The following is a 23,228-nucleotide window of genomic DNA, read 5'->3' as shown; positions in this document are numbered from 1 at the left end:
GTACATTGAACTTAAATATTTTTTCACATTTATGTCTGTACATTTAAAGACATTAAACATTATTTTTGAAACAATTCACATATATTCATTATAAAAATACATAAAAATAAGTTGACTTCAGATATTGTTACCTACAACGTACTAATTACGTTGAAATGTCCAGACTTTGTTTATTTTACAAAGATAATATTCTCCTTTCTATAAAGGTTTACTTCATAAAAAGAAGCAAATATTATTTACATAAGTACTGTGTTGAAGTGGCATATGATCATTCTGCTATTTCTCAGTGCATTTCTAAATCTAAATATGCATGTTTAGAAAAATGTGCCATAATTCAAACAAAAACACAGCTTTTCTGATCATGTACATCTTAATATTTAACATTTTTTCATCAGTTTCAAAAATATCACACTGCTCAGAATAAAAGAAAATATTTTTTGCATTCAGCGAGTTCCTATTAATATATTAATATAAATATATTAAACATAAATCATTTGTTTAATTAGGATATTACATTGCTTCTAGGATTATTAGAAACCAAGCATCCCATAATCTTTACGGTTATTCTGAATCATCCACCTCCATAAAAATATCACGAAAGAAATATTCTGAAATCCTTATTTGCTCTTCTTTTTCTTGTTCCTTAGCAGAACCCTCTTCCTCAGGTAAAACCTAAAAAAAAGAATACACATTTTACAATCTGATGCCTGTTTAATAATTATGTAAAAGCATCATATGCAGAGTGTTTGAATTAGTCATGTAGAGGTACAGGCAATTCTGTTTGTGTTTTACAATATGATTTTCTGTACAAATCATCCTGCAGTCGGGTGGGTTTCTACCGGTTCTGTCTACCTTTGTAGAACCGGTTGCTCCAAAGAGCAGCAGACATAGAACCAGTTCTATGTCTACTGCTGTTATGGCCCACATGCCCGCCCGGGCTCTTACCTGACCTTTATTTCTTGCTTTTTCAACTGCGGCTGCTTTGCGCGGCACAGCTACAGTAGAAAAAGCAGGAAAAAGGGATTTTCCAACTGCTGCGCACTTGCATGTAGTGCTGCTCAGCTGTCCGGGCAGCTCAACAGGTTGTAAATTGCACTTGCGTGACTCGCGCATGCACACATGACACTAATAGACAGAACCAGTAGTTATACCAGTCGGATCCCATCCCTGCGTGCAATATCTATCTTATGAAATTAATCAAAGGTTTAATTCTGAGGGCTGAAAGCATTCTGAAAGCATTCTGTCTACTCTAAAATCTTCTGGAGAATCTGATGCAGATAATTAAGATAGCAAGAGAAAATAGGCAAGGATTGGTTCCCAACATTCTTGTACTATTAACAGATCATGTTTCTTATAGAGATATTCATCTATACCTGAACAGAGGAACTGCTTCCACTCTCATATTTTGAAGGTGACAGCATGGTTGTTGGTAATAAACTGTATTCCTGAATCTCTGTGTTGCTGTCTGTGGAAGTTGAAGCTGGACATTCGGGGGTATTTTCAAAAATCAGCGTACAGGTTTTCTGGGGAGGTTTGTTGTTCTCTTTATCAGCTATCTCTTCATCAGTATTAATTTTACAGATTAAAGGTAGAAATCCAAGTGACCTTTGATATGATATTAAAAACAATTAAAATTAATGTAACAAAACGTAGTAAATTAATAAAATTATCAAAGTATCCCCAGAAATCCCCTGAATTTATTGATTTGAGATCCCCTGAAATAGATTATTTAATAAATAAATTTATTTTCCATAGGCTTGGAACTATTACTTATGCTGATTAGTAGGGATATAACAAATTTAGAGGTTCTTAAGCAACATAAATAGATATTACGTATAAGTAAATGAATGTATGTAGTATTATTGCTTTGATGGAGCAACAGTAAGAAAGCAAACATCTTGAAAAAGTTTTAATTAACAAATTTGGCTGCCAAAATAGGAAATGTTATAACTGATAAGAGAGTGTTCCTTTAAATAGAACAGTGGTTAATTTAGGCTGAGCAGTTATAATTTAATAGTTCTAGATTTCTCTCTTCATTACAAATATTAAATAAAAGATTATAGGATCAGGAAATGATATAACGAAGTAAAAATGAAGCTTGAATCATACCTGGGTGATGATGTTTTTGGAAGGGCTTCTGTATTTCTAATTTGCTCTGATTGTTCAGAACTGTAAGCTACACAGAGTCTCTGTTCTTTCTTTGTTTCTGCTTTTCCTGCACCTGGCATTCTTGACACGAGTTCAGCTTCACTATCTGTTTCACCAAGGAATGCAGTCCCTACATTCAGAGAAGGGTGGAGCTGCTCTTTTTCCTCCACTTGTAGCTCTGTAAGTGACATTATTTCCTTTGAAAAATTACATTTTTCTGATATAATATAAAAGAGACAAGGCTTGCTTGCAAATAGTAAAGTAAAATAGTAAAGTAAATTTGCAAGAGATCTCTATTTTTTAATTTTTACACACAGACACACATATGTGCACACACAAAGAAATGCAGATTAATTTGGAAGCTCTTGAAAATTAACTTCATTTTACTATTTGCAAGCAAGCTATGTCTCTTTTGTTCATATATAGATATTTTTCAAATTATGTAATCATTAGCATTCATCAATGCCCCAAGTCCCACTAGTTCTATGATGCCAAAGGTGGCTTTTCATATATTTTTCAAAGAACATTCTCACCAATCCGTGCCAAGTTAAAACTGCCTGAAAGGGATGGAATAAAAGGTGTGTTTCAAAAGGCCCTGTTCTTTGAATGAGCACCATCACGTCCATATATAATATGACTGATATAAGCAACTGCCTAAGTGTCTATATAAACACGCACATGTGTAATGATTCTGCATGTGAAAACAAAAGGAACTTCACCTACCAGCATCTTTTCTTGATATATGCTGTAGTTTAAGAGAGGTCCCCTGCATTAAAAAAAATGAATATAGGTAAACTATTTCCCTTTTAGTCACATGACAAAAAAGCTCAATACAGTAAGGTATTTTAATATGCTTCAGTCTGTGAAATGATGGTTTAGAGTTTAAGCTGCCTAATGATGCCTCCTGCAGCACCCTGCCAGCCAAAACGGGCTGTGGGGGGTCTGCATATGGCCACCCTATGCCTCGTTTTCACCCTCCATGGGCTCCTACAGCACTCTGCCTCATGGCCCATTTTCAGGCTAGTTTTTCGGCTGTTTTGGGCCTGTTTCTCAGCCCATCTTGGCCCCATTTCTTCAGCCCATTTTGTGGCCATTTTTGGCCTGTTTTGGGCCCGCTTTTGGCCCATTTTTCGGCCTGTTTCATGTCCATTTTTCATCCAGGTTTAGGCCCGATTTAGGCCCAGTTTTGGCTGACAGAGTGCTGCAGGAGGCCATGGAGGGTGAAAATGAGGCACGGTAGGGCCACATATTGGTCATTTTAGCTGACAGAGGCATTGCGGGCTAGTCCCTTGATATTTGTAGGCCAGCTCTGTGGCTGGATTTAAGCACCCTGCAGGTCGAATCTGGCCCGCAGGCCTTGAGTTTGACACTCCTGAGCCCATCCCTTCAGCAGAATCCACCAGTTTCTAATACATTTAAACCTACCTGATTTTCATATGCAATTGAGCAACAACCATATTTGCCACATAGCAAGTTTTTTCCACTAACTAAAGTTGACAGAGAGTTCAGTATTGAACAGCTAACTCGGTTCATTTGCTTTTCAAATGAATATAATCGCCCCCTACCCCCGGTTCCATAGCAATTCTGGCAACGTACAACATAAACAGCAAACATTATAATCAAGAAATATATGCCCACATAGCTGCAGCTGGAGGGTAGAGGATATTTTTAAAATACATTTGTTATTTTAGAATCAGGAAATGACATGGCTGATTAGTTGCATAGCTTAAATTAACTGTCTATCAACTTCCCAGAAAATCAAGCATGCAAACTATTCCTTGAAGACATTTCACTTCTCATCTAAGAAGCTTCTTGAATGAGAAGCTAAAAGTCTTCAAGGAAAAACAAAAAGTCCAGTTGCCTATTAAAAAAAAAACACCTTTGGGACAGCAATAACCTGGATGATTTGAGAAATCTCCATAGACACTTTGTATCTGCAGTTATCAATAGAATGCAAGACTAGAACCGTACAGAATCTTCCCACACTTTTCTCATGTGGTATTCAAAATTTTCTGGATCCAGTTGTAACTAACATATAATGGATTCTGAAATAAATATTTTGTGAATCCTTGACTCTAACCTTATCAGAGCTTTCCAGGTGTTCTTCTATAGGAACAGTATGTCTTATCTTCTCAGAGGCACTACTTCCTTCTATAGATATTGAAGACCTCTTCCAATTCTTCCTAGGGGTCAAACCCAAATCTACTAATTGTTCTGATGAAGATGGATGCAATTCTCTTTCTGTAGGGTCCGTCACAGAAGCAACACTTTCTTCAACTGAAGCTTGGATGGATCCAACACTGTATGGGTATATATACCATATATATGAATCTCAGATTTACTGAGATTTAAAGCTTACTTTACATTCAAAGTTTTATTAATAATAAAATATTAACTTCAGAAGTAATTCCACTGACACCAATCAGATTTTATTCTAAGATATGGCTGTTTGAATCGCTTTCTTTGTTATGAGTTTAGAGCAATAAGCAATCTTTGGAGACCACAGGCAGATACCGAATGTTATTACCATCTTGCGGATGCTTTCACAAAATAGCTACTATAGCAGGTATGATAATAAAATGCCCATTTATGCAGAACTAAATGGGCAAGACTACTTCCTACTGCACTCTTACACTCTCAGAATGGTCTCTACAATATCTTTTCATTTTATAGGCTAGTTGGGATTCTCTGAAACAAAGCATGAAACTGCAGATATCCATTTCCCAAGAATATCTATGCATAGTAGATACACAGAAAGGCATTCTTAGAATTCTTAGAAATAAAGATTTGGGACAAGCAAAGTCAATGGGGAAGCCAGATTCATTTAACAACCATGTTACTGACTTACAACTGCAGTGATTCATTTAACAACTATCTTGCTTAGCAATGAAAATGTTGGGGTCAATTGTGCTTGTAAGTCAAGGACCATCTGTACATTGTTACATCTCTTCTCAAGAGAAAGAATATTAAGCTTAACACTTGCCTATGGCTTAGAGGCAAGGTCCCCTCTCTATTTTTGATTTGTCCCCAGAAAACTACCGACCAAGATTAAATTGGAATCAGGCCTTGGGCTTGGCAACATGTTGAACTAAAAAATGTTTCATGTTTGCTTCCCAAGGTTAAGGGGCTCTCATACGCAAACAAAGAACTCTTTATTGGATTGACCTTGAAATACAGACTTTCTTATTTATTCCATTTACATGGTTTCCCATTTCAGAAAGTGACTTTGGGTGACAACCAATCTTAAAATAAATTAAAAACAAATTCTCATCAGACATAGAAAAAAATAATATATATCACTGTTAATGACTTTTAACACAATCAGGAGATGGGACCCTTCCACCCTCAGGGCCCCAGGCCAGGGCAAAGAGGCAGGTCTTTAGTATCTTGTGAAAGGCTAGCAGAGTCAGGGTCATCCTAATCACTGGGGGGAGAATATCAGAGCATGTTTAGAGCAAAAAAGCATGTCTTCTAGGCCCTGACAATTAGCACTTCCTAAGCCAAAGCATGCTTATCTTGCTGGACTAGTTTGGACAGATAGAAACACCTACTGCAAACAGTTTCTGAGAAAAGGAGAACCAGCATAACACAGTGTTGCCCTGAGAAAGATACCATGATTAATGGTATCAAAAGTCACTTGACAGGTCAAGAAAACCAAGGATTATTAATCTTCAAGAAATAAGTAGAATTTTAGGCCAGGCAAGCAGTATCAAGAGAGGTTTTAGGCTCAAAATTCAATCTTTAATCTTAAGAAGTTCCAAAAGTTAACACCTGAATGCTAAAGATATATTAATATTTAATATTTACCTTTCATCTCTTGTCAATTCCAATGAGTCCATATTATCTGAGGTGAAAAGTATCGGTGGAGGAAGCAATTCCTCAGGACCATGTGCAAGTGCAGCAGGGATATTATTACATTCCACAGAATCAGGCGAGATTTCCACCAGTGTTAGAATGAACTCTGGCTCTTCCTCTGTATTTATGAAATCTGTAATGTCCCCTCTTACTATCAAGAGTATCAATAAAAAACAGCAGAAAAAGTAAACCCTTGAGAACATAAACACTCAATTTTTCTTATTTACTTCTTATTTACTTCTAAATCATGTGTTTGCATTTCTGAGCAATGCAAATACAGTAAGGAAAAGTAGGCATGTTTAGCTAGATAACCCAAGTTATTCTGGTAAGCAAATATGGTTACCACCCGTGTTGATATTAATCTGCTTAAAACGTTCTGTGTCTCTCCTTTTTTTCTCTCTCTCTTGCAATTCAAGTCCCCTGATCATTCTCATTATTCTATTTCTTGTACTTAAGTCTCACTTTATTCCTTCCTCCCAATTATTATTCTTTGCCCCTTCTATCAGATAATGGTAGTATTAAGGAAATGTGCAAATGGGGTAAAAGCAAGGATACTTTATTTTAAATCCCAGAAATGTCCTCTAAGAAAAAATAAATTGTAAATAAAGGTTGTGTTCAGATAAAAAATTAAATATTAGATCATACCTGCACTCATCTCTGTCATTGCTGAAATGCTGGCATTCTTGTTTCCTTCAGACTAAGAATAAAAATATCACAATGAGTATATCCAGCATGTCAAATAATTCTAGTGCCCAGAATATGTAACTCTAAAACTATTGCATATGTTTATCCACGCTGTCAGAAATCACATAAAGGTCTTCTTGTCCCAAGATTTCAAGGGAAAGAAACTGGAAAGCAGGGTAAAATCCTTTATAAATAAAACTATGAACAAACTCAAAAAATAGCAAGTGTCAGAACACAAGAGAAATAATTAGTAAATGAAAATACATACTATTAATCAAGAATGGAATACAGCATATTTGCCTTTCATTTACAATATTTAGAAACAACTATAGCACAGAGCTCAGAAAAATAATATGCAATAATTTAAAAACAATATTCCTTCAACAGTTGTAATTATAGTAGCTTCATCTAAACCCAAATGTCTTTTTTCCCTTAACACTTTGTTCATTAATGGAAAGTCAAACCACTTTTTAGAAGAACAGTGATATGCTTTTTCAAAGCAAATGTAACTACAATCTTAAATCAGTGATAAAGTAATGCTTACTAAAAAGGCATAGCTTATTGGAAAGGAAGCATAAAAAGAAAAAGCAGTAAAAGTGTACAATTCAGAGTTTAATATTAGCAACCTATCCAATTTATACAAACATGCATAAAACCCCCAACAAGATTAACCAGAATATACTATGGTGAATTTAGAATATGGTTAACCAAATTATGGTGAATGTTGTAAACTTACATAGTTATTTAGCAACAGTTTTCCTTTTATACTACATTCCAAAATGTAGCTATATCCGTTAATTAACATGTCTTACTTGTGCAACTTCAGCTGTAGAAAACTGGTGTTCAGCAGACTCAAAAGTGTGAATGTTACTCTTTATGTTGAAATTATCTGGTGATTCAGATAAACAAGCCACTGCTTCTTCAGAACATTTTGGAGATGTTAATTCAGATGCAGTTTCACTAATCTCTTGTATCAGGTTTCCACTTTTGCAAAAAAATGAAAATAATTTTAATCTAGACGCTGTTTATCAATAAATTGTTCCAGAACCTTTTTATACCATACCAACTTAAAATTAATGGCATGAGGTTTACAATCATTCTGTATAAAAATGGCACTACACAATTTAAGAAATGTAAATAGTAAAGAACATGGTGCTTTATAAAGAGAAATGAATTCCAATTCTCTTTTAAGAAAATATTTTATTACTCTCATGCATCTGAAGTTATTTGAAGAAAAAAAACTTTAAATATTAAAACTGAAGACTACTTTTTTTAGAAAACACAAAACATCATTTATTCCCATTACTATATTCCCAGTAATTTTGGAGAACTTCACCATGCACACATCTGTTTTGCCAAACAATTTACTACATATTACAAAACATCGCTTCAAACATTTTGAGAAATAACAATATACAACTGTAGTGAGGTGTATACCTTTCCATATTATTTTCCTGCATGGCGGGGCCAGCACTTTCAGAATGTAAATCATACTTTTCCATAGTGCTGATTTTAGCAAGCTGCTCGTCCATTTGGAGATTCATTTCAACATTCTGCTCTTCTCTAGATTTTTCTGACATTTTGTCATCTGTTACTTTAAATATTGGAATACACAGGAAAAGTGTGTAAGCTATTGTTACTATTTAGATATAGGTGGAAAAACATATTTTGTATTGGAAGTGAACAAATACATAGATGAGGTGGACAAAAATACATTTTGCTTAGTTGTGAGATGTCTTTGTTATCTAAAATGTAGACTGATCTGGAATGTTATAAGCACTTAGACTTCATCATTAATCTATTAGCAGTCAAGGAACAAATAAACCCAGAGCAGGATGGAGCCTATGGATGGCTTTTGAGGTGCTGTTGCCGGGGTGGGGTGGGGTGGGTAGGTGAATTGAGTATATTAATTTATTATATGACTCTTATTTTATTGTTTTTTTTTGTTTTTATATGAGGCTTTATATTCTTTAAGCCGCTTTGAATCGCTATGTGCGAATAGGCAGCAATATAAATTCCCTAAAAAATAAAATAATTTTTCAAATAGTTCAACAATACCAAAATTAATGAACTATGCATAGCCCATAGATTAAAAAAAAAAAAACCCTCCCTCCATTCTGCTGATAAACACTTGATCCACACAAACAAAAAGGCTTTATTTCAGAAATTTCTACAGTATAAACTTCAAAAAACTACCTTTTTGGATTTCTTTATATTCTTCCATATCTGAACTTAGATTTAGAGGTTTTTGAGAAACATTCCTAGTAGATACCGAGCCACTGTTAAGATTTGGTTTAGGCTTTGGGAGTCTGCATCTTGCTGGCCTGGGTGTTTTATTTCTTTTACACAAAGATACAGTACTGCAGACAAAAGTAAAAGTCACTAAAAGGATCACTCATGTTCTCAGTTCTTAATATATTATTAGGTAGAAGAGACAGCAAACAACTTTAGAACTACTAAATCTGTGCTACGGAATTCCAGAGTAAAGAATTTAATATATCCCTTTATTGCCATCTAGATGTAATCTGGATTGAACACTAAAGGAGGAATTTAGGAAAGACACTCAGGAATTGCTTTCACACTCCACATCAAATATTAATGTAAACATACCATATGATAGCTTTGAATATGAACTGGACAAAAGTTGCATTCTTAGCTGTTTATAATTCTGAATATAACACATGAAAATTACCATTAGAATTTAATTATCCTAATAATATTAATAATTAAAGCAGATTACTAGCTTCCAAATGTTTTGTGTGGCAATCCCAGTTTGTTGGCAGTTCGCTATGCTGATTATTTGGATTAAGTTCCCAAAATACCTTACCATTGTCTTACAGTCACATTTTAATAGAAGCATAACTTATAAAAACCTTTAAAGTTTTCAGATTCAACATAAAAAATATTCATAATGTAGACTTCTGCATTTTCTTGTACATGCACCAAAGATGAGACAATATAGCAAAAAAAATTAATTTGGGATGGGGAAATTCGTTTTATACAATTAAACATGTTAACAAAATAATATTTATGAATTAAAAAATAGGTAGGATTCCTAATTTTAAAAATGCTTGGGGTAATATAGCAAAACAAACCTGCAGACTTTAGTTTCCTGTGAAGATTTTTCCAAATCTGTGGTAGTTTTATTTGTCTTGTGTGGTGAAACCAGTAGAGTTTTTGAAGAGTCTGGAAGTAACACAACTGTCTTTTCTTCCAAGCATTCTTCAGAATATGATGGTTTATTGCTGTTACCTTCTGTATTATTTGTATTATTTGAATGAATAGGTTCATTTGCTGAAGAGACTGCCATTTGTACTTCATTTCCTGAATATAAAAAGAGCAAATAGATTCAGTTTATCTTTATTGAGACATTCTTGCATTTAAAGCAAATCAAATGAAATCATTAAAATGTTACTGGACTAATCAAAAGCATAGTTCTGCTTGCAAAGCAGCAGGAAGAAATAAGCATAACTTTTTTCTGGCTTTTGAAAGGTGTTAATAATATTTTAGACTTTGCATAATTATTTTGTCTCCAGTGTCAAAATAGCAAGAAACTTTGCTGTGATTCAGTAGACTCTGGAGAAAAAAAGTCTTCCATCCTTTAGAAGTTGGTAAAATGAGGACTCAGATTGTTGGGGGTAATATGCTGACTCTGTAAACCACTCAGAGAGGGTATAAAAGCACTATGAAGTGGTATATAAGTCTAAGTGCTAATGCTATTATAGGCTATCCACTCTCATTTTATGTGATAATATTGACCATACCTTGGATATCAGTATGTAACTGAAACACTGGCTCTCTCATAGCAAGTAAAGTCATGGCTGCTTCAGCACTTCCATCATTAATTCCTAAAAAAGTTTACAAATAAGTAGGCTTACAAATCAACAAACGCATCACATTTCTTTATATTATATGATTGAAAATATCATTATATTTTCAATGAAATTTACTCTTAGATAAGTATATATAGAATTACAACCTTAGTGATTAATGCTTGATTCACCGGAAGAAGGATTTAGGAATCTCCTTTCTCTATGCATACACAGAGAGAGAGAGAGAGAGAGAGAGAGAGAGAGAGAGAGGCATGTGCAAACACACACACCATGTAAAGTAAAAAATATATTTTTAATTTAACAAATCTCCATTCAGTGGTTCATTGCATATTTTGGACAATGTACCTGTTTCTTTTGTTTGTTCTTCTTGTGTAATATCCTTTTGAAAGAGAGAAAAAAAGAAATCAACTACTACGCTTCTGGATAAGATTTGAAAATAAATTAAATGAACCAACTCAAAAAATAATGCTATAACCAAATCAAGGTTTACCTAGAATGGGAGACTTTGAATGAATCCAATACAATTCTAGCACCTCTTTAATAATAGTAGTAGCGGACCACAATTCCCTGTTTTCTTTTAAGTACATTATAATTAAAGTTAGGAAATGAATGAAAGTTCTGCTTTCTGTGTAGCTGAACCTTGTTAAATCGATTGATCAATCAATCACAGCAAGTAAAGGCCAGCAGCAATGGCAAGATGAGAAACAGGAAACTAGACAACTAGCTTACGATAATAAACTGTTACAAAGATTAACTCTTTCGTGGGTAGTCCTCGGTTTACAATGGCAATTGGGACTGGTTGCAATTGTAACCCAAAGATGTGCAGGCTGTTAAGTGGCAAGTGTCAGAAGCGTCAGGAAAGAACTCAAAGGTGCCATAGGGGAGTGGGGGAAGTGTCTAAGGGAGATGGGGAGGCTGGGGGAGGCCTTGGGAGATCAAACACAGTCTATGTCGGGGGACTCCAACCCTCAGGTCATGGCCTGGTACTAGGCCACAGCCCCTTAGGAACTGGCCCACACAAGTGACGGGCAAGCATGTGAGCTCTATTTGCGTGAGTGGTGAGCACGCACACTCGCTGCTTCTGTAAATGGAGCTGTGCACATATCCCCTCTCCCACTCCACTGGTTGACAAAGCCAGAAAAGCTGGAGACTCCTGGTCTATGTGAAGTTGGGGGTGTGGGTCCTGTGGCATGAGTACAGGAAGGCCAGGAAAAATTTTAAGAGCGACCTGCAACCTTCCCTGACAGTTTTCCCACTGATTTTGCTTGTGGGAAGCTGGCAGGTAAGGTCAACAAATGACAATCATGTGACTGAAGGAGATTGCAATAATCATAAGCTCAAGGTGTTGCCAACTGCCCAAATCACAATCACATGATCATGAGGGCACTGTGATGGCCAGAACTTTGAGGACCAATCATAAATATTACTCGTTCAGTGCCACTGCAACTTCTAACAGTTGCTGAATGAGTTGTCAGTAAGCAAGGACAACAGTAAAGCTCATTCTGCCTTAGACATATTTATGTTTCATCATAAAAGAAAAATTTGCATACTTACAACTGCTGGGATATACAATTTGCTATCATCTTGCATCACAGACTGAATAGACAGATTTAGATCATGAGAGATACATGGTTCATCTGCAACATTCTCATATATCTCCAACTGTCATGGAGAAAAACACAACTATTTTAATTGTCCAAAAGAATCTAGCTGATTCTCTTTTTATATGTTATAATTTTTTACACTGAAATAGAAGTGCAAACTATAAAATCCAAGTTTACTCAAAATACACTTACACTGACAATTACATTTCCCAGCTTAATTATTAATGTTAAGGCTGTTTCCACATTAAAATGCATTTGCAATTATAATAATTTTACAAGACAACAATTATCCTTTAATCATTTGCACAAGTTTTATTTTCCTTTTGTTCACCTATGTTCTTAAAAGAAATAATTTGTTTAACCAATAGTCTGGGAGAGAAAGCCAATTCTTCAAAATGTGGCGTTCCTTCATGCATCATTCTCTTTTCTTAGGGAAAAACTCAGTTCTATTCATTAACTCTCCTCCATTCTGTATCTGATTTGTTCACTCATTCTAAAGACAAAGTTGCCTTGAATCATGAGATGACAGCAAATAAATTTGATAAATAATAAATAAATAAACTATGCATGTGGAGAGTTTATACAAAGATGTTTCTACGATCTTTTTTGTCCCCATTATTGTATTTACTTATACTGGAATACACAAAATTATCATTTGGGAAATTGCCTTGCCTCTACATATTATTCTATTGTCTCAGTTTAAAAAGGCACATGTCTCTATCCGAGTATATAAAATTGAACACTCTATCTAAAAGACATTTTTAACATTTCTGTATGCCCACATGACACAAATAATGAACTGGGGAAAGAAGTGCATAGATATACGTAGTTATTAATGTTCTAGTGATAATGACTAAACCACTAGTGTTCACAAACACATTTACATCTTTCATGTACTTTAAGTAGCTCTAAAAATCTTGTTTTTAAAGGGATCATTGGTAGGAAGTCAGTCTTAAGAAAGTCTGGCTCTCTAGCCTTGAGGAAGATGGCCTTCCTAACTTTCTAGCTGAATTTCATATCAGCTGGGCATGCCTATCAGCAGCTGCAGAGAAAGGAAAAGGTAAGTGCACCCAAGTGTGGTGAGGCAGGAAGGCTAGGCCTCTTGGAAATGGGAAGAGAGGGAAGAGGCCTGCACACTGGTGGGTCTTTGGGGCATGGGTGGGAAGGGGGAGGAGGATTAAAGGAGGCCAACATGCTGTCTTACAACCCACAGCAAGTTTTTGCATGTGTGTGGGTGCTGAGTGGAAAACTTCCTCCACAAAGCATTCCTGCATGGTCGCTTAATGGTCACAAGGACTTGAGATTGTTGTTGGTGACTGAGGCAGTTGGGTGGATGTCTTGCTTAACAACCAAAATTGCGGGCTCAATTTTTCTTCACCAACTTTTAACTAAAATTTAGCTAAGAAAGGTCTTATCAGATTTCACCTGACTCTAAAAGGAAATATTTTTGGGTTGACATTTCTGATATACCTCTTCCATTGTTTCTTCAATGTGCATAGGAACAGGATTTGGAGATCGAAGCCCTTTAGGAACAAACACAGGGGCTTTATTTACTTCTTCCGGTGAAAAAAATTCAGCTTCATATTCTGATTCAGGTTCATCCTCATCCTCATCATCATCATCCTCTTGTGAAGAAGCTCTAAGGGTTACCAAATTAACTTTAGAATTTCCGTTTCTTGGTTTTTTACAAGGGGCTGGTTTTAAATTTCTGCCTTTGAAGACATGTTGTTTAACTTTTTGTTGGTGCTTCATTTTTCTGCCATGGTCATTTTCACATTCAGAAGTGGAAGATGTTTTTGAATCATAGTTTTTGTTCCTCTGCTTTAATGTTCTTCCTGGTTGCTTCCTAGATCATAAAGAGATATTTTAATTAGTACGACTAACAAAAAAAAGAACAAAAGCAAATAGTTCTAAAGTAAGTTTTTAAAAAATCAAAAATACAAGATAATAGGTATCTAGGTTCTAGGCATTTGAGTTACTAAAATAGATTTTTAAGAATTCTAATGTATAAATGTGTTTATATTGTGGTATTTCAAATTAAAAGAAATATTGTAGACTGTCCTCCACTTAAGAATAACTTTTCAGAGGAAGAATACACTCAAAACATTCTACAAAGTCTTATGCACTTGCTGAGCAAATCTGAAACAAGGCCTATGATTAAAAAAAATGAATTAATTGGTCTGGGATTGCCTAAAAACTCTGATCTAGACTGACATATGCAGCCACCCAATGGACATGAACGGGCACAGGGTTAAATATTTGAAGGTATAAGTGATACACATTGGAGCAAAAATCTCTAACTTCACACATACTTTAATAGTCTGAGCTCTCTGAATCCAACTATGGCAAACACAATGCGGTCCCTATCTTAAGCTAGATGAAGATGCTCAGTGAGTAGTAACTCTATAAAGGGCATAAAGATTGTTAAGAAACTACTAATGTAGTATGTCCTATATGTTACTCCAGCTGTTGGAATACTAGGCCAGTTCTGGCCATCACATTTGAAAAGCAATGCAATAGATCTGAAAAAAACTATAGAAGAAAACAACCAAAAGACTTGGGGGTTCAAGCGCCAACCTTTGGGGGGGAACTAAAATATATGGAACTGCTTAGCTCAAAGGAAAGGTGACTAGAAGGATGTGGGACATAATCAAAACATATTAAAATATCTGGCACAGACGAAATGGATAAGGAGTGTATTAGAGCAGGCTATTTTTTAAACCCATAACTGACCATAATTGACCTGTAACATTTATGATAGGTCATGGTGATGGCCACTAATTTGGGTGATTTTAAAAGATATTTGATACATTGATGAAGGACAAGGGTATCAAGTACTATTTGTCTTGAAATTTCAATGTCTCAATTTCAATTTTTGGGTTGCGGGCAAAATGTCTATACACACCAGTTGCAGAAAAATAATCGCAGGAGAGAAATACGCCTCCGTCTTTAGCTTGCAAGTACCACAGAACCATCCACAGTCATCCTGAACAGAAGCATCTGTGGTCATTTTGAAGTCAGTAGACACCAAAATCAAATTCAATGAATACAATGAATACAGATACTTGTATTCAGATACTTGGAGTAAGATGGGCTTTTGATCCAGAAGAGCTAATGTTATGTTCTTAAGGTGGAGATATATTCAGGTGTTTGTTTGCAAGCATTTGATGAATAACCACAATGAGTAATAACTGAATTAAGCTCTTGCTATACCTAGACTTGCTTTGATCTGGTTTGATAAGAATCGGCTGAGTAAGAGCCAATGAATTACAACTGCAATATAAAACTCTCAGAGGTATTTGGGCTTGAAAGAAGTGTTTGCCATTTGCATTTGTGTTGTGAAACCTAACTCCTTTCATGTATGTCTATATTTCCTGGGTCGAGTTTTGCTCTCTTTCAGTTTTCATAGGACTTGTTTTGAATTTTCTACTGTTCTTCTTACAATCTTTCTGACTATAGGACACCTTCCTTAGAATCTGATCCTGAATGCTTTAAAGCCCTCTCATCCCCACACAAGACATAATACTACTCAAGGTGTACTTTTACCCTTTTAAGTTTTCCACTTCTTTCTCTTGGACAGAAAGCAGCTTAGGGATTTCTTTTGTAATTTGTGTTTCATTCTCCGAAGGCTGGTCTGATGAACCATGTTTCCCAAAGTGCCTACTTCTTGTTGAGGATACTAATTCAATGTTTTCTGTACATTTTTTTTCTTTCCTTGATTCAGAAGTTGATGCAGATTCCACCAAATGTACCGGGCTGCCCTGGAAAGAGTAGAAACACATGCCATATCAATCAGGGCACTTATACAAAGTTGTCAAAATATGACATGTTTATCATGATGTCATTGCAGAAATGATATAATTAAACCATGATGTCCTAAGATTGGAGACAAGCATATAAATCATGTGGGATGTCCTCATGCGTATACCATTATTTGACCTTGTGAACACCTATAAATTCAATACAGGTAGTCCTCGACTCATAACAGTTCATTTAGTGACTGTTCAAAGTTGCATCAGCACTGAAAAAGTGACTTATGACCATTTTTCAAACTTACGACTATTGCAGCATCCTCATGGTCATGTGACCAAGATTTGGATGCTTGGCAATTGCTTCATATTTATGACAGATGCAGTGACCCCTGATCATGGGAACACCTTTTGTGACCTTCTGACAAGCAAAATCAAATGGGGAAGCCAGATTCACTTAACAACCGGGTTATTAACTTAACAAATGCAAAGATTCACCAAACAACTGTGGCAAGGAAAAGTTGTAAAATGGGGCAAAACTCACTTAACAAATGTCTCATTCAGCAACATGAATTTTGGACTCAATTATGGTTGTAAGTCTAGGATTCCCTGTACATATTTATTTTTCCAAATATTTTTAAGGAGCATCATTTGAATCTTTCAGTGGGCTGCATTGCACAGCATATTTCCTTCTGCTGCCTTCCTATGCAAGTTTGCAGCCCTAAAAATCAATTGCAGTAAAGGAAGGCTGCATCTGTATACAAGGGAGAGTTATTTGTAAAAGGAAATCAGAAAAATAGAAGTGCTTTCCACTAACACCAGAAAATCAGGATAATCCAATATATATTTTGCTTAAATACACTCCATGCACAAATACATATGTATGGTATTTAAATACATTTTTATAATATTTCTTGTATGAAATCTGCTCATGAGCTGCTCTAAGTTCTAAGAAATAAAAAAGATTCAACAAGTATTTTCTATTGGCAAATGCTCATAAAAAACATTAATCAAGTGATGATTTAGGATGATTAATCTATGCTTACCATTAACTGAGCTGTTTTTCCAAATTTGCTGCCATACAAAGTATCACATTCTGTATCTCTTCCTGTATCTCCTTTGCTATTTTCTCTTTCTAAAGAGGATTCTGTGTTTTTAGGAACTTGTGCCATATTTGGCTTTACCTTTTGCAGATGACCTATCACGAGCAGAGCTGTATTTTTGTTTTCTGAATGATTTATTTCTTGAGGGCCAAAAGTATCACTAAAAACAAAAGTAACCAAAACTATTGACATCATACAGGTTTTGAAACTGAAAACATATTTGTAACTATATGTTGCATAAATCTTACTTTAAAAAAAGAAAACTAAAACCAGTCAAATTAACTCAGTTGATTCAAAAAAGACAAGGAAAAAGCAAGAAAAATTTGGAGTGGAAAATTAATGAAAGTATTATGCCAGATTATATAGAAAATAGAGATTATACTAGGATCTCAGGAAAGTTTTCATTTATTTATTGAAAACTCTTTTACCTTCCAAGAGCATCCATTTTTTTTCTTTTAACGTCATCTTGGTTTTTCAGAAGACCACATTCCAATTTCTCAGAAGGATGTTTCTTCTGATCAATCCATCTTTTTGATGAGCTTTCTGATCCTTCTTTTCTATCTAAATTATCTGGGGATGCCTGGACAATGACTTCATCCTTGATGTTGAAGAAAATTTGTGCATGCCAATTACTTAACAGAGTATAGCTAAAACACTTTCACATTAAATTCAGAATTAAGAATATTGACATTTCCTATTTTGATAGTTAGCATAATTTCTCCAGATTTGTAGTTTATATCCCATGTAAATTGGTAAAAAGTTGTTACAACAGTGATGTACCTAATGATATCTATAATTTTTAGTTTATTAAAAATCTAAGAATATTTTAATTGAAACTCAAATATTAACTGCATGATTTCTTTTTATAAGATGTGGGACAGCTATGGATGCATCTGGGGATCACAATAATTTATGGTTTAGCGAGACTTAAATAACTGTGGCCTCCATACAGGCTCACAATTCCACTATCCCATAGCAACGAGAAGCACAAAAGCTTTCATCTCACTACATTTAGGAACTCCATTTAGCACTATTGGCTGAACGAGGGAAGATTTTCAAACCTTTACTATAGTTAATTTCAAATGTACCACTTTAATCCATGCTTTATATTTTATTTTATAAGTATATCTTAAATATATAAAATATTTAATAAAGATTAAAGAAGTATATCATTTTTATTACATACATACATACATACATACATACATTATAAACACACACACACACACACAATTAAAACTCTAGCAGCTGCCTTTTCAATATACCTGCTTCTTCATCAGATAAGACGGAAAAATGAAAACATAGGATACGATATAAAGAAATATTTGTTAAATAGTACTGAAAAAGTTTCAATAAATTGAGCAGATAGCTAACCTCTGAAATTAGATATAGATCATCTTTCTTGCTAATGTCCATCTCTTTTACTTCTTCCACAATTGGAACACTAATATCTTCTGACGCAGGTACTTCGTTTTTGTAATTAGTCCTTCCAACATTAAATTTGGCTCTCTGGAATCGCCCCCTTACCAACTGAGCAGGCTTGATTGTAGATGACTTATCTCCTTGGAAATTGGATTTCTCTCTATCAACCAAAGATGGAAAGTACCAAATTGAGTTAACAGATATTTAAAACAGGCATTTGTATGTTGATATGAAATTAATTCTTAAGAATTCTTTCTTCTGCTTGCCTCCTTGTCAAATGTTAATTAGAAACTCTCCTTCAAAATAACGGAAGATGAGCTGTATTTCTGCTTTTCCATGGGACTTTGGGACCCAATGCCATTCACTATTTGTTATATTTTATTGTATATTCTTATTGTGTAAGCTACCAAAAATACTATACTTGTAACAGGATAACAGCTTGATAAATAAATCATTACTTAACAGCATGCTATGCAAATGCAGGTTATGATCACATTAGGTACTAAAACAAGGTGAGTTTTATTGTTGAGGAACAATTAATTATGAACACTTGCCTTCAGTATTTTATTCTGAAATAATGAAATGTTTTCTCTTCAGCTATTATCCTGGGGAAGATTAAATAAGATAGTCCACCAAATAAAATACAACCATTCCCTACTTGCCTTTCTCAAAGAGAAAGAGAATAGCTAATCCAACAAATTAAACCCAAAATTGAAAGGCAAATTTTAAATTTCCAAATTAGCATATGTGTAAAAAATGTAAGAAATTAACAAATCCTAAAACTTTATCGATCTGGTATATGATTTATATGTATGTATGTACACTGTGTACATATGTACACAGCCTCATCTCCTAAAATATGCCCCTTTTTCTGTTTTCCTTCTCCATGTATTTGTTTCTAATCACTAAAGGGTTTCTATCACTTTCTATTACCTCAGTGCTCCTATAAATTGTTCAAGAAGGTCAGAAAAGGAAAGAAAAAAAATCTGCATATGAAAACACCACATGATTGGGAAGCAAGGGGGGGAGTGCCATATTTTTAAAAAGTGTAAGTTCATAAAAGCAACATCTAATTTTTTAATTATTTGTTTAGATTTACTAGCATAGGTCATAAAGCAAAAGTCACATTTGAGTACATACCTGAGATGTAGATTGGAGCTATTCTGACCAGTACGAGGCACTAGAGAGTCTTTCTGAATTACTTTCTCAGCGTCTTCTAGGCTACTCTCCAAGTTTTCATCAGGTAAAATTTTATCGTTGATCTGAGTCTGAAAGTTAAAATTTTCAATCTTAAACTGAGAAATACTCTTAGCAGTGATATGTTGAATATCAAGGAATAATTGTGGCAATACAGAAACCCCATTTATATTGAATTCCAAACATTCAAGATTTCTACGTAAAATAAAAACCATCCAAACCAAAAAAATTTTGACTTAATACCATTGATGGAGTTTTGGTAGGTTCAGATTTTTGTAGTTCCAGATTTCCAGTGGTTGTTAATCCATTTCCTTCCAGAGATCTCTTTTCTTTCCTTCCAATTAGCCCTCCTATGTTAGGTTTGGGTCTCTGAAATCTGCCTCTAAGAAATGGTGTTGATCGAGTATCGCTATGCTTGCTTTCTTCCTGTGACCTCTGTTTGCTAGAGGAAAATCAAAATGAACAGTCATGGCAATTAAAGTATTATTGACAGAATTTCTAACAGATAATATACATATGATCACTAAACACGGTAAGGAAATGTAAGGAAACATATATCCAATTTTTGTATTGATTTTTAATTGGCATGCTGATATCTAACAGAACAGTAAATTTTATTTATTTTTTAGTTGTTATTAAAGGGAATTCTCACCTAATCTTCAGTTTGGATTTGAACAAAGCACATGTAGTAAGGCTGATACTTTGAAAATGCTTTAGAAAAAATATTTTCGACTTCCGGCTTGAGCTTCTTTGGCGACAGACCGAAATCTGTGATCGTGTGCAGGTTCGATCCGTGCTCGCCGCTGGACTGCCCCGAGCTGGCTGGTTTTGGGGCTAAGCCACCCCGTAGAGGTGGTGAAGAAGGGGGAGACCACCAGCAGGGTCGAGGAGAGCCGCATCTCTCCTCCCCAGCTGGCCATTACTCCCTTTCTCGAAGGCAGTTGCAGTGGTGGTCAGAAATGACCACCTCAAAGAAGAACTTGACTGGAAAAGAATGTTCAGGAGGAAGGTAAGAAGAGAAAGTTTTGGCTGATTGGGTCAAACAGAAAAAGCAACAACATAAGGTATCCTGGATTTTGAACTATAAAGAATAACATTGCTCCCAAAGAAGATTTTGAAGTGGCGAATGAGAGAGGGAAGGGAAAGGATTTGGTTTTTTTTTCTTTCCTTCCCCATATTGACAACTAAGAGATTTAAGTAAGAAACTGATAAAAATCCACTTTGACATTAACAGGCATTTAAGCTGAAAATAAAATGTCAAAGGGATAATAAAGACTTCTGGATTTTCAAAAACCTTTGAAAGAAGGAGAAAAGGAAAAAACAAAAGGGTGGGATCTGGAAAAATGGAGGGGACCACCTGGAAGTAAAAGCAATTAACAATGAAACTTTAACAAGATTCGTAAAAGATACATTCCAACTGAAACTTTGTAATAAGATAATAGAATCCCAGGAAGAGAAAGTGGAAAAAAGAAGCAAGAAGAAACAGCTTTGGATTATTTGGATTACTTGGTAATTTTTGGATTTTTGGTTATTGTCTCTAAAGGACTGAAATCAATTGGGTGGTTGTTTAAAAGTTTTTAAAATGGTATCACTCTTGGAAGAACTGAAAGTGGAACTTAAAAAAACAGAAAGAAGATGCTCAAGAAGGAAGAGGGTTTTTTGGCTTTGTATTTCAATTTTTAGAAATGGAGATCCTGAATTATGAGAAATAACAAGAAATGCCTGTAGAACAAGAAGGGCAGTACAAAGAAGAAGCCATCTTCAATGACCAAGTAATTCTATGTGAGGAAAGAAAAGGAAAGGGGGGGAAGAGAGTGAAAAATTTAAGATCTGAAAAAATAACCAAAAAAAAAGAATAGTTTGAAAAGTAATTACAACATTAGGAAGAAACAGAAGAGAGGATTACAGAAGAGAGAATTAGAATTAGAGAGACAAGGGGTCAAAAAGGGAAGGGAGAAGAAGAGGGAAAGGAAAAGAAGTTATAAAGAACAGAAACGGGATATAGAGAAATAGGGAAAACGTATAAGGATTAAAGGTATAAGCCTATTTAGAAGACACAGAGATAATGGGTGAAAATTTAATTGAAAGAGGGATTCTGCAAGGGTGCATAAGATAGTATTGTTAAATTAGAAATAAAAAATGAACTTAGAAAATATGAAACAAGTGTGATTAAAATGATAGATAAAATACTCATTGTAATATAATGGAATGTTTGTTAATAAATAAATGAAATAAAGAGAATGACAGAATGAAATTAGAAAAGGATGAAAACATTTTAATTATTATTAATGAGTTATAAAAATTTAAGTGAAGAGGAATATGAAAGAAATATGGAAAAATTATGGAAATATTATAAGTGTTCCTAAGGAAGTATAATATCCCATTGAAAAGAAATGTTAAAGATGTTAAAGATTATAACTAACATTAATGATAGAGCTGAATTGGAATAGGATAAGTATTTTATTTATTATTGTTTTATATATATACTTTCTCTTTAAGAACCTAGTGTGTATTTTAAGAATGTACCAAGCAGAATTCGACTGGAAGTTATGTGTTATATTGAATGTTATAATTGTAAAGGCATAAATTAAAGTTTAAATAAGAGTTGAGTGGAACAAAAATTAAAAGATACAAAGGTGTCATACTCCAATCAGTAACTACAGGGGAAAATATTGTTTAATGAGAAAAGAAAATATTAAATTGAAACAGGACAGACAAAAGTACAAATATAAAGATTAGAAAGATATTGAAACTTAGAAAAAGATATATATAATTGAATTTAGAAAGGAATAAGATAATTAAAAGCAAGGTTGAGAAAACTAAGGGAAGGGAAAAATTATTGAGAAAATGTTAAAATAGTAAGATATGGAATAGAACACAAAGATGAATATGAAATTGAGCTTGTGCCTGTATGGAGAAGTGATAACCCGGGACCATGCTATTCTCAAACAAAGAAATTTTATTTGTATTATGTTTTGTGAAAACCCAAATAAATTTTTTACAAAAAAAAAAGAAAAAAATATTTTCGTATTTGTGGAAGCACAATATCTCATTAGATTCAATAAGCAATCTGACTGTTCAGATTTGGTGCAACTCTAAAAACATGCTATTCTTGTAAGAATTACCGTATCTTTTGCTCTATAAGATGTACCTGACCATAAGATGCACCCTGTTTTTGGTCTCCATGCGCCCTATTTTCGGCTTCCATGAGCCCCATTTTTGGCCGCTGTGTGCCCCATTTTCAGTCTCCATTCATCCTGTTTTTGGCCTCCGTGTGCGCCATTTTTGGTTTCCACGCATTCTGGTTTTGGCCTCCACATGCCCCATTTTTGGCCTCCACGCATCCTATTTTTGCCCTCAGGGTGCACCATTTTTGGTCACCGCACATCCCATTTTTGGCCTCCTAGCAGTCCATTTTTGGCCTCCATGGATTCCATTTTTGGACTCCACACATTCCATTTTCAGCCTCCACATGTCCCATTTTGGGCCTCCAAGCATCCTGAGAGGCCAAAAATGGGGCATGTGGAGGCAAAAAATGGGGTGCGCAGAGACTGAAAATGGCCAAAGGATGGGGGCTGGCAGGTGGGCCAGGCTTTGGCAATATATATTCCATAAGACGCTGAGACATTTCCA

The 23,228-nt window shown here is 34.8% G+C and overlaps 1 protein-coding gene across 2 annotated transcripts in view; it reads right to left on the bottom strand.

Moving 5' to 3' along the window:
- Positions 1-412: 412 nt before the first annotated feature.
- BDP1 (BDP1 general transcription factor IIIB subunit) overlaps positions 413-23,228 on the bottom strand; it is a 46,552-nt gene continuing 23,736 nt past the window's right edge. For both annotated transcript variants that reach the window (XM_026718290.2, XM_087927127.1), the window contains exons 21-41: positions 19,839-20,037; positions 19,539-19,666; positions 18,351-18,558; positions 17,405-17,574; positions 16,920-17,136; positions 15,671-15,885; positions 13,595-13,970; positions 12,075-12,182; positions 10,866-10,899; positions 10,452-10,535; positions 9,783-10,011; positions 8,884-9,047; positions 8,125-8,281; positions 7,500-7,671; positions 6,649-6,700; positions 5,956-6,154; positions 4,229-4,448; positions 2,872-2,914; positions 2,110-2,326; positions 1,374-1,605; positions 413-672 (exon numbers count right to left, since the gene is read on the bottom strand). In XM_026718290.2, the coding sequence (XP_026574075.2) occupies positions 562-672; positions 1,374-1,605; positions 2,110-2,326; positions 2,872-2,914; positions 4,229-4,448; positions 5,956-6,154; positions 6,649-6,700; positions 7,500-7,671; positions 8,125-8,281; positions 8,884-9,047; positions 9,783-10,011; positions 10,452-10,535; positions 10,866-10,899; positions 12,075-12,182; positions 13,595-13,970; positions 15,671-15,885; positions 16,920-17,136; positions 17,405-17,574; positions 18,351-18,558; positions 19,539-19,666; positions 19,839-20,037 (3,535 nt within the window). In that variant the 3' untranslated portion in view covers positions 413-561. The remainder of the gene's footprint in view (positions 673-1,373; positions 1,606-2,109; positions 2,327-2,871; positions 2,915-4,228; positions 4,449-5,955; positions 6,155-6,648; positions 6,701-7,499; positions 7,672-8,124; positions 8,282-8,883; positions 9,048-9,782; positions 10,012-10,451; positions 10,536-10,865; positions 10,900-12,074; positions 12,183-13,594; positions 13,971-15,670; positions 15,886-16,919; positions 17,137-17,404; positions 17,575-18,350; positions 18,559-19,538; positions 19,667-19,838; positions 20,038-23,228) is intronic.

The sequence above is a fragment of the Pseudonaja textilis genome, chromosome 2, assembly GCF_049901715.1.
Source record: "Pseudonaja textilis isolate UNSWEBS1 chromosome 2, rPseTex1.2, whole genome shotgun sequence".
Lineage (NCBI taxonomy): Eukaryota > Metazoa > Chordata > Lepidosauria > Squamata > Elapidae > Pseudonaja > Pseudonaja textilis.
Note: the sequence above shows the minus strand (reverse complement) of the source record. Positions and strands in the feature narration are given on the sequence as shown.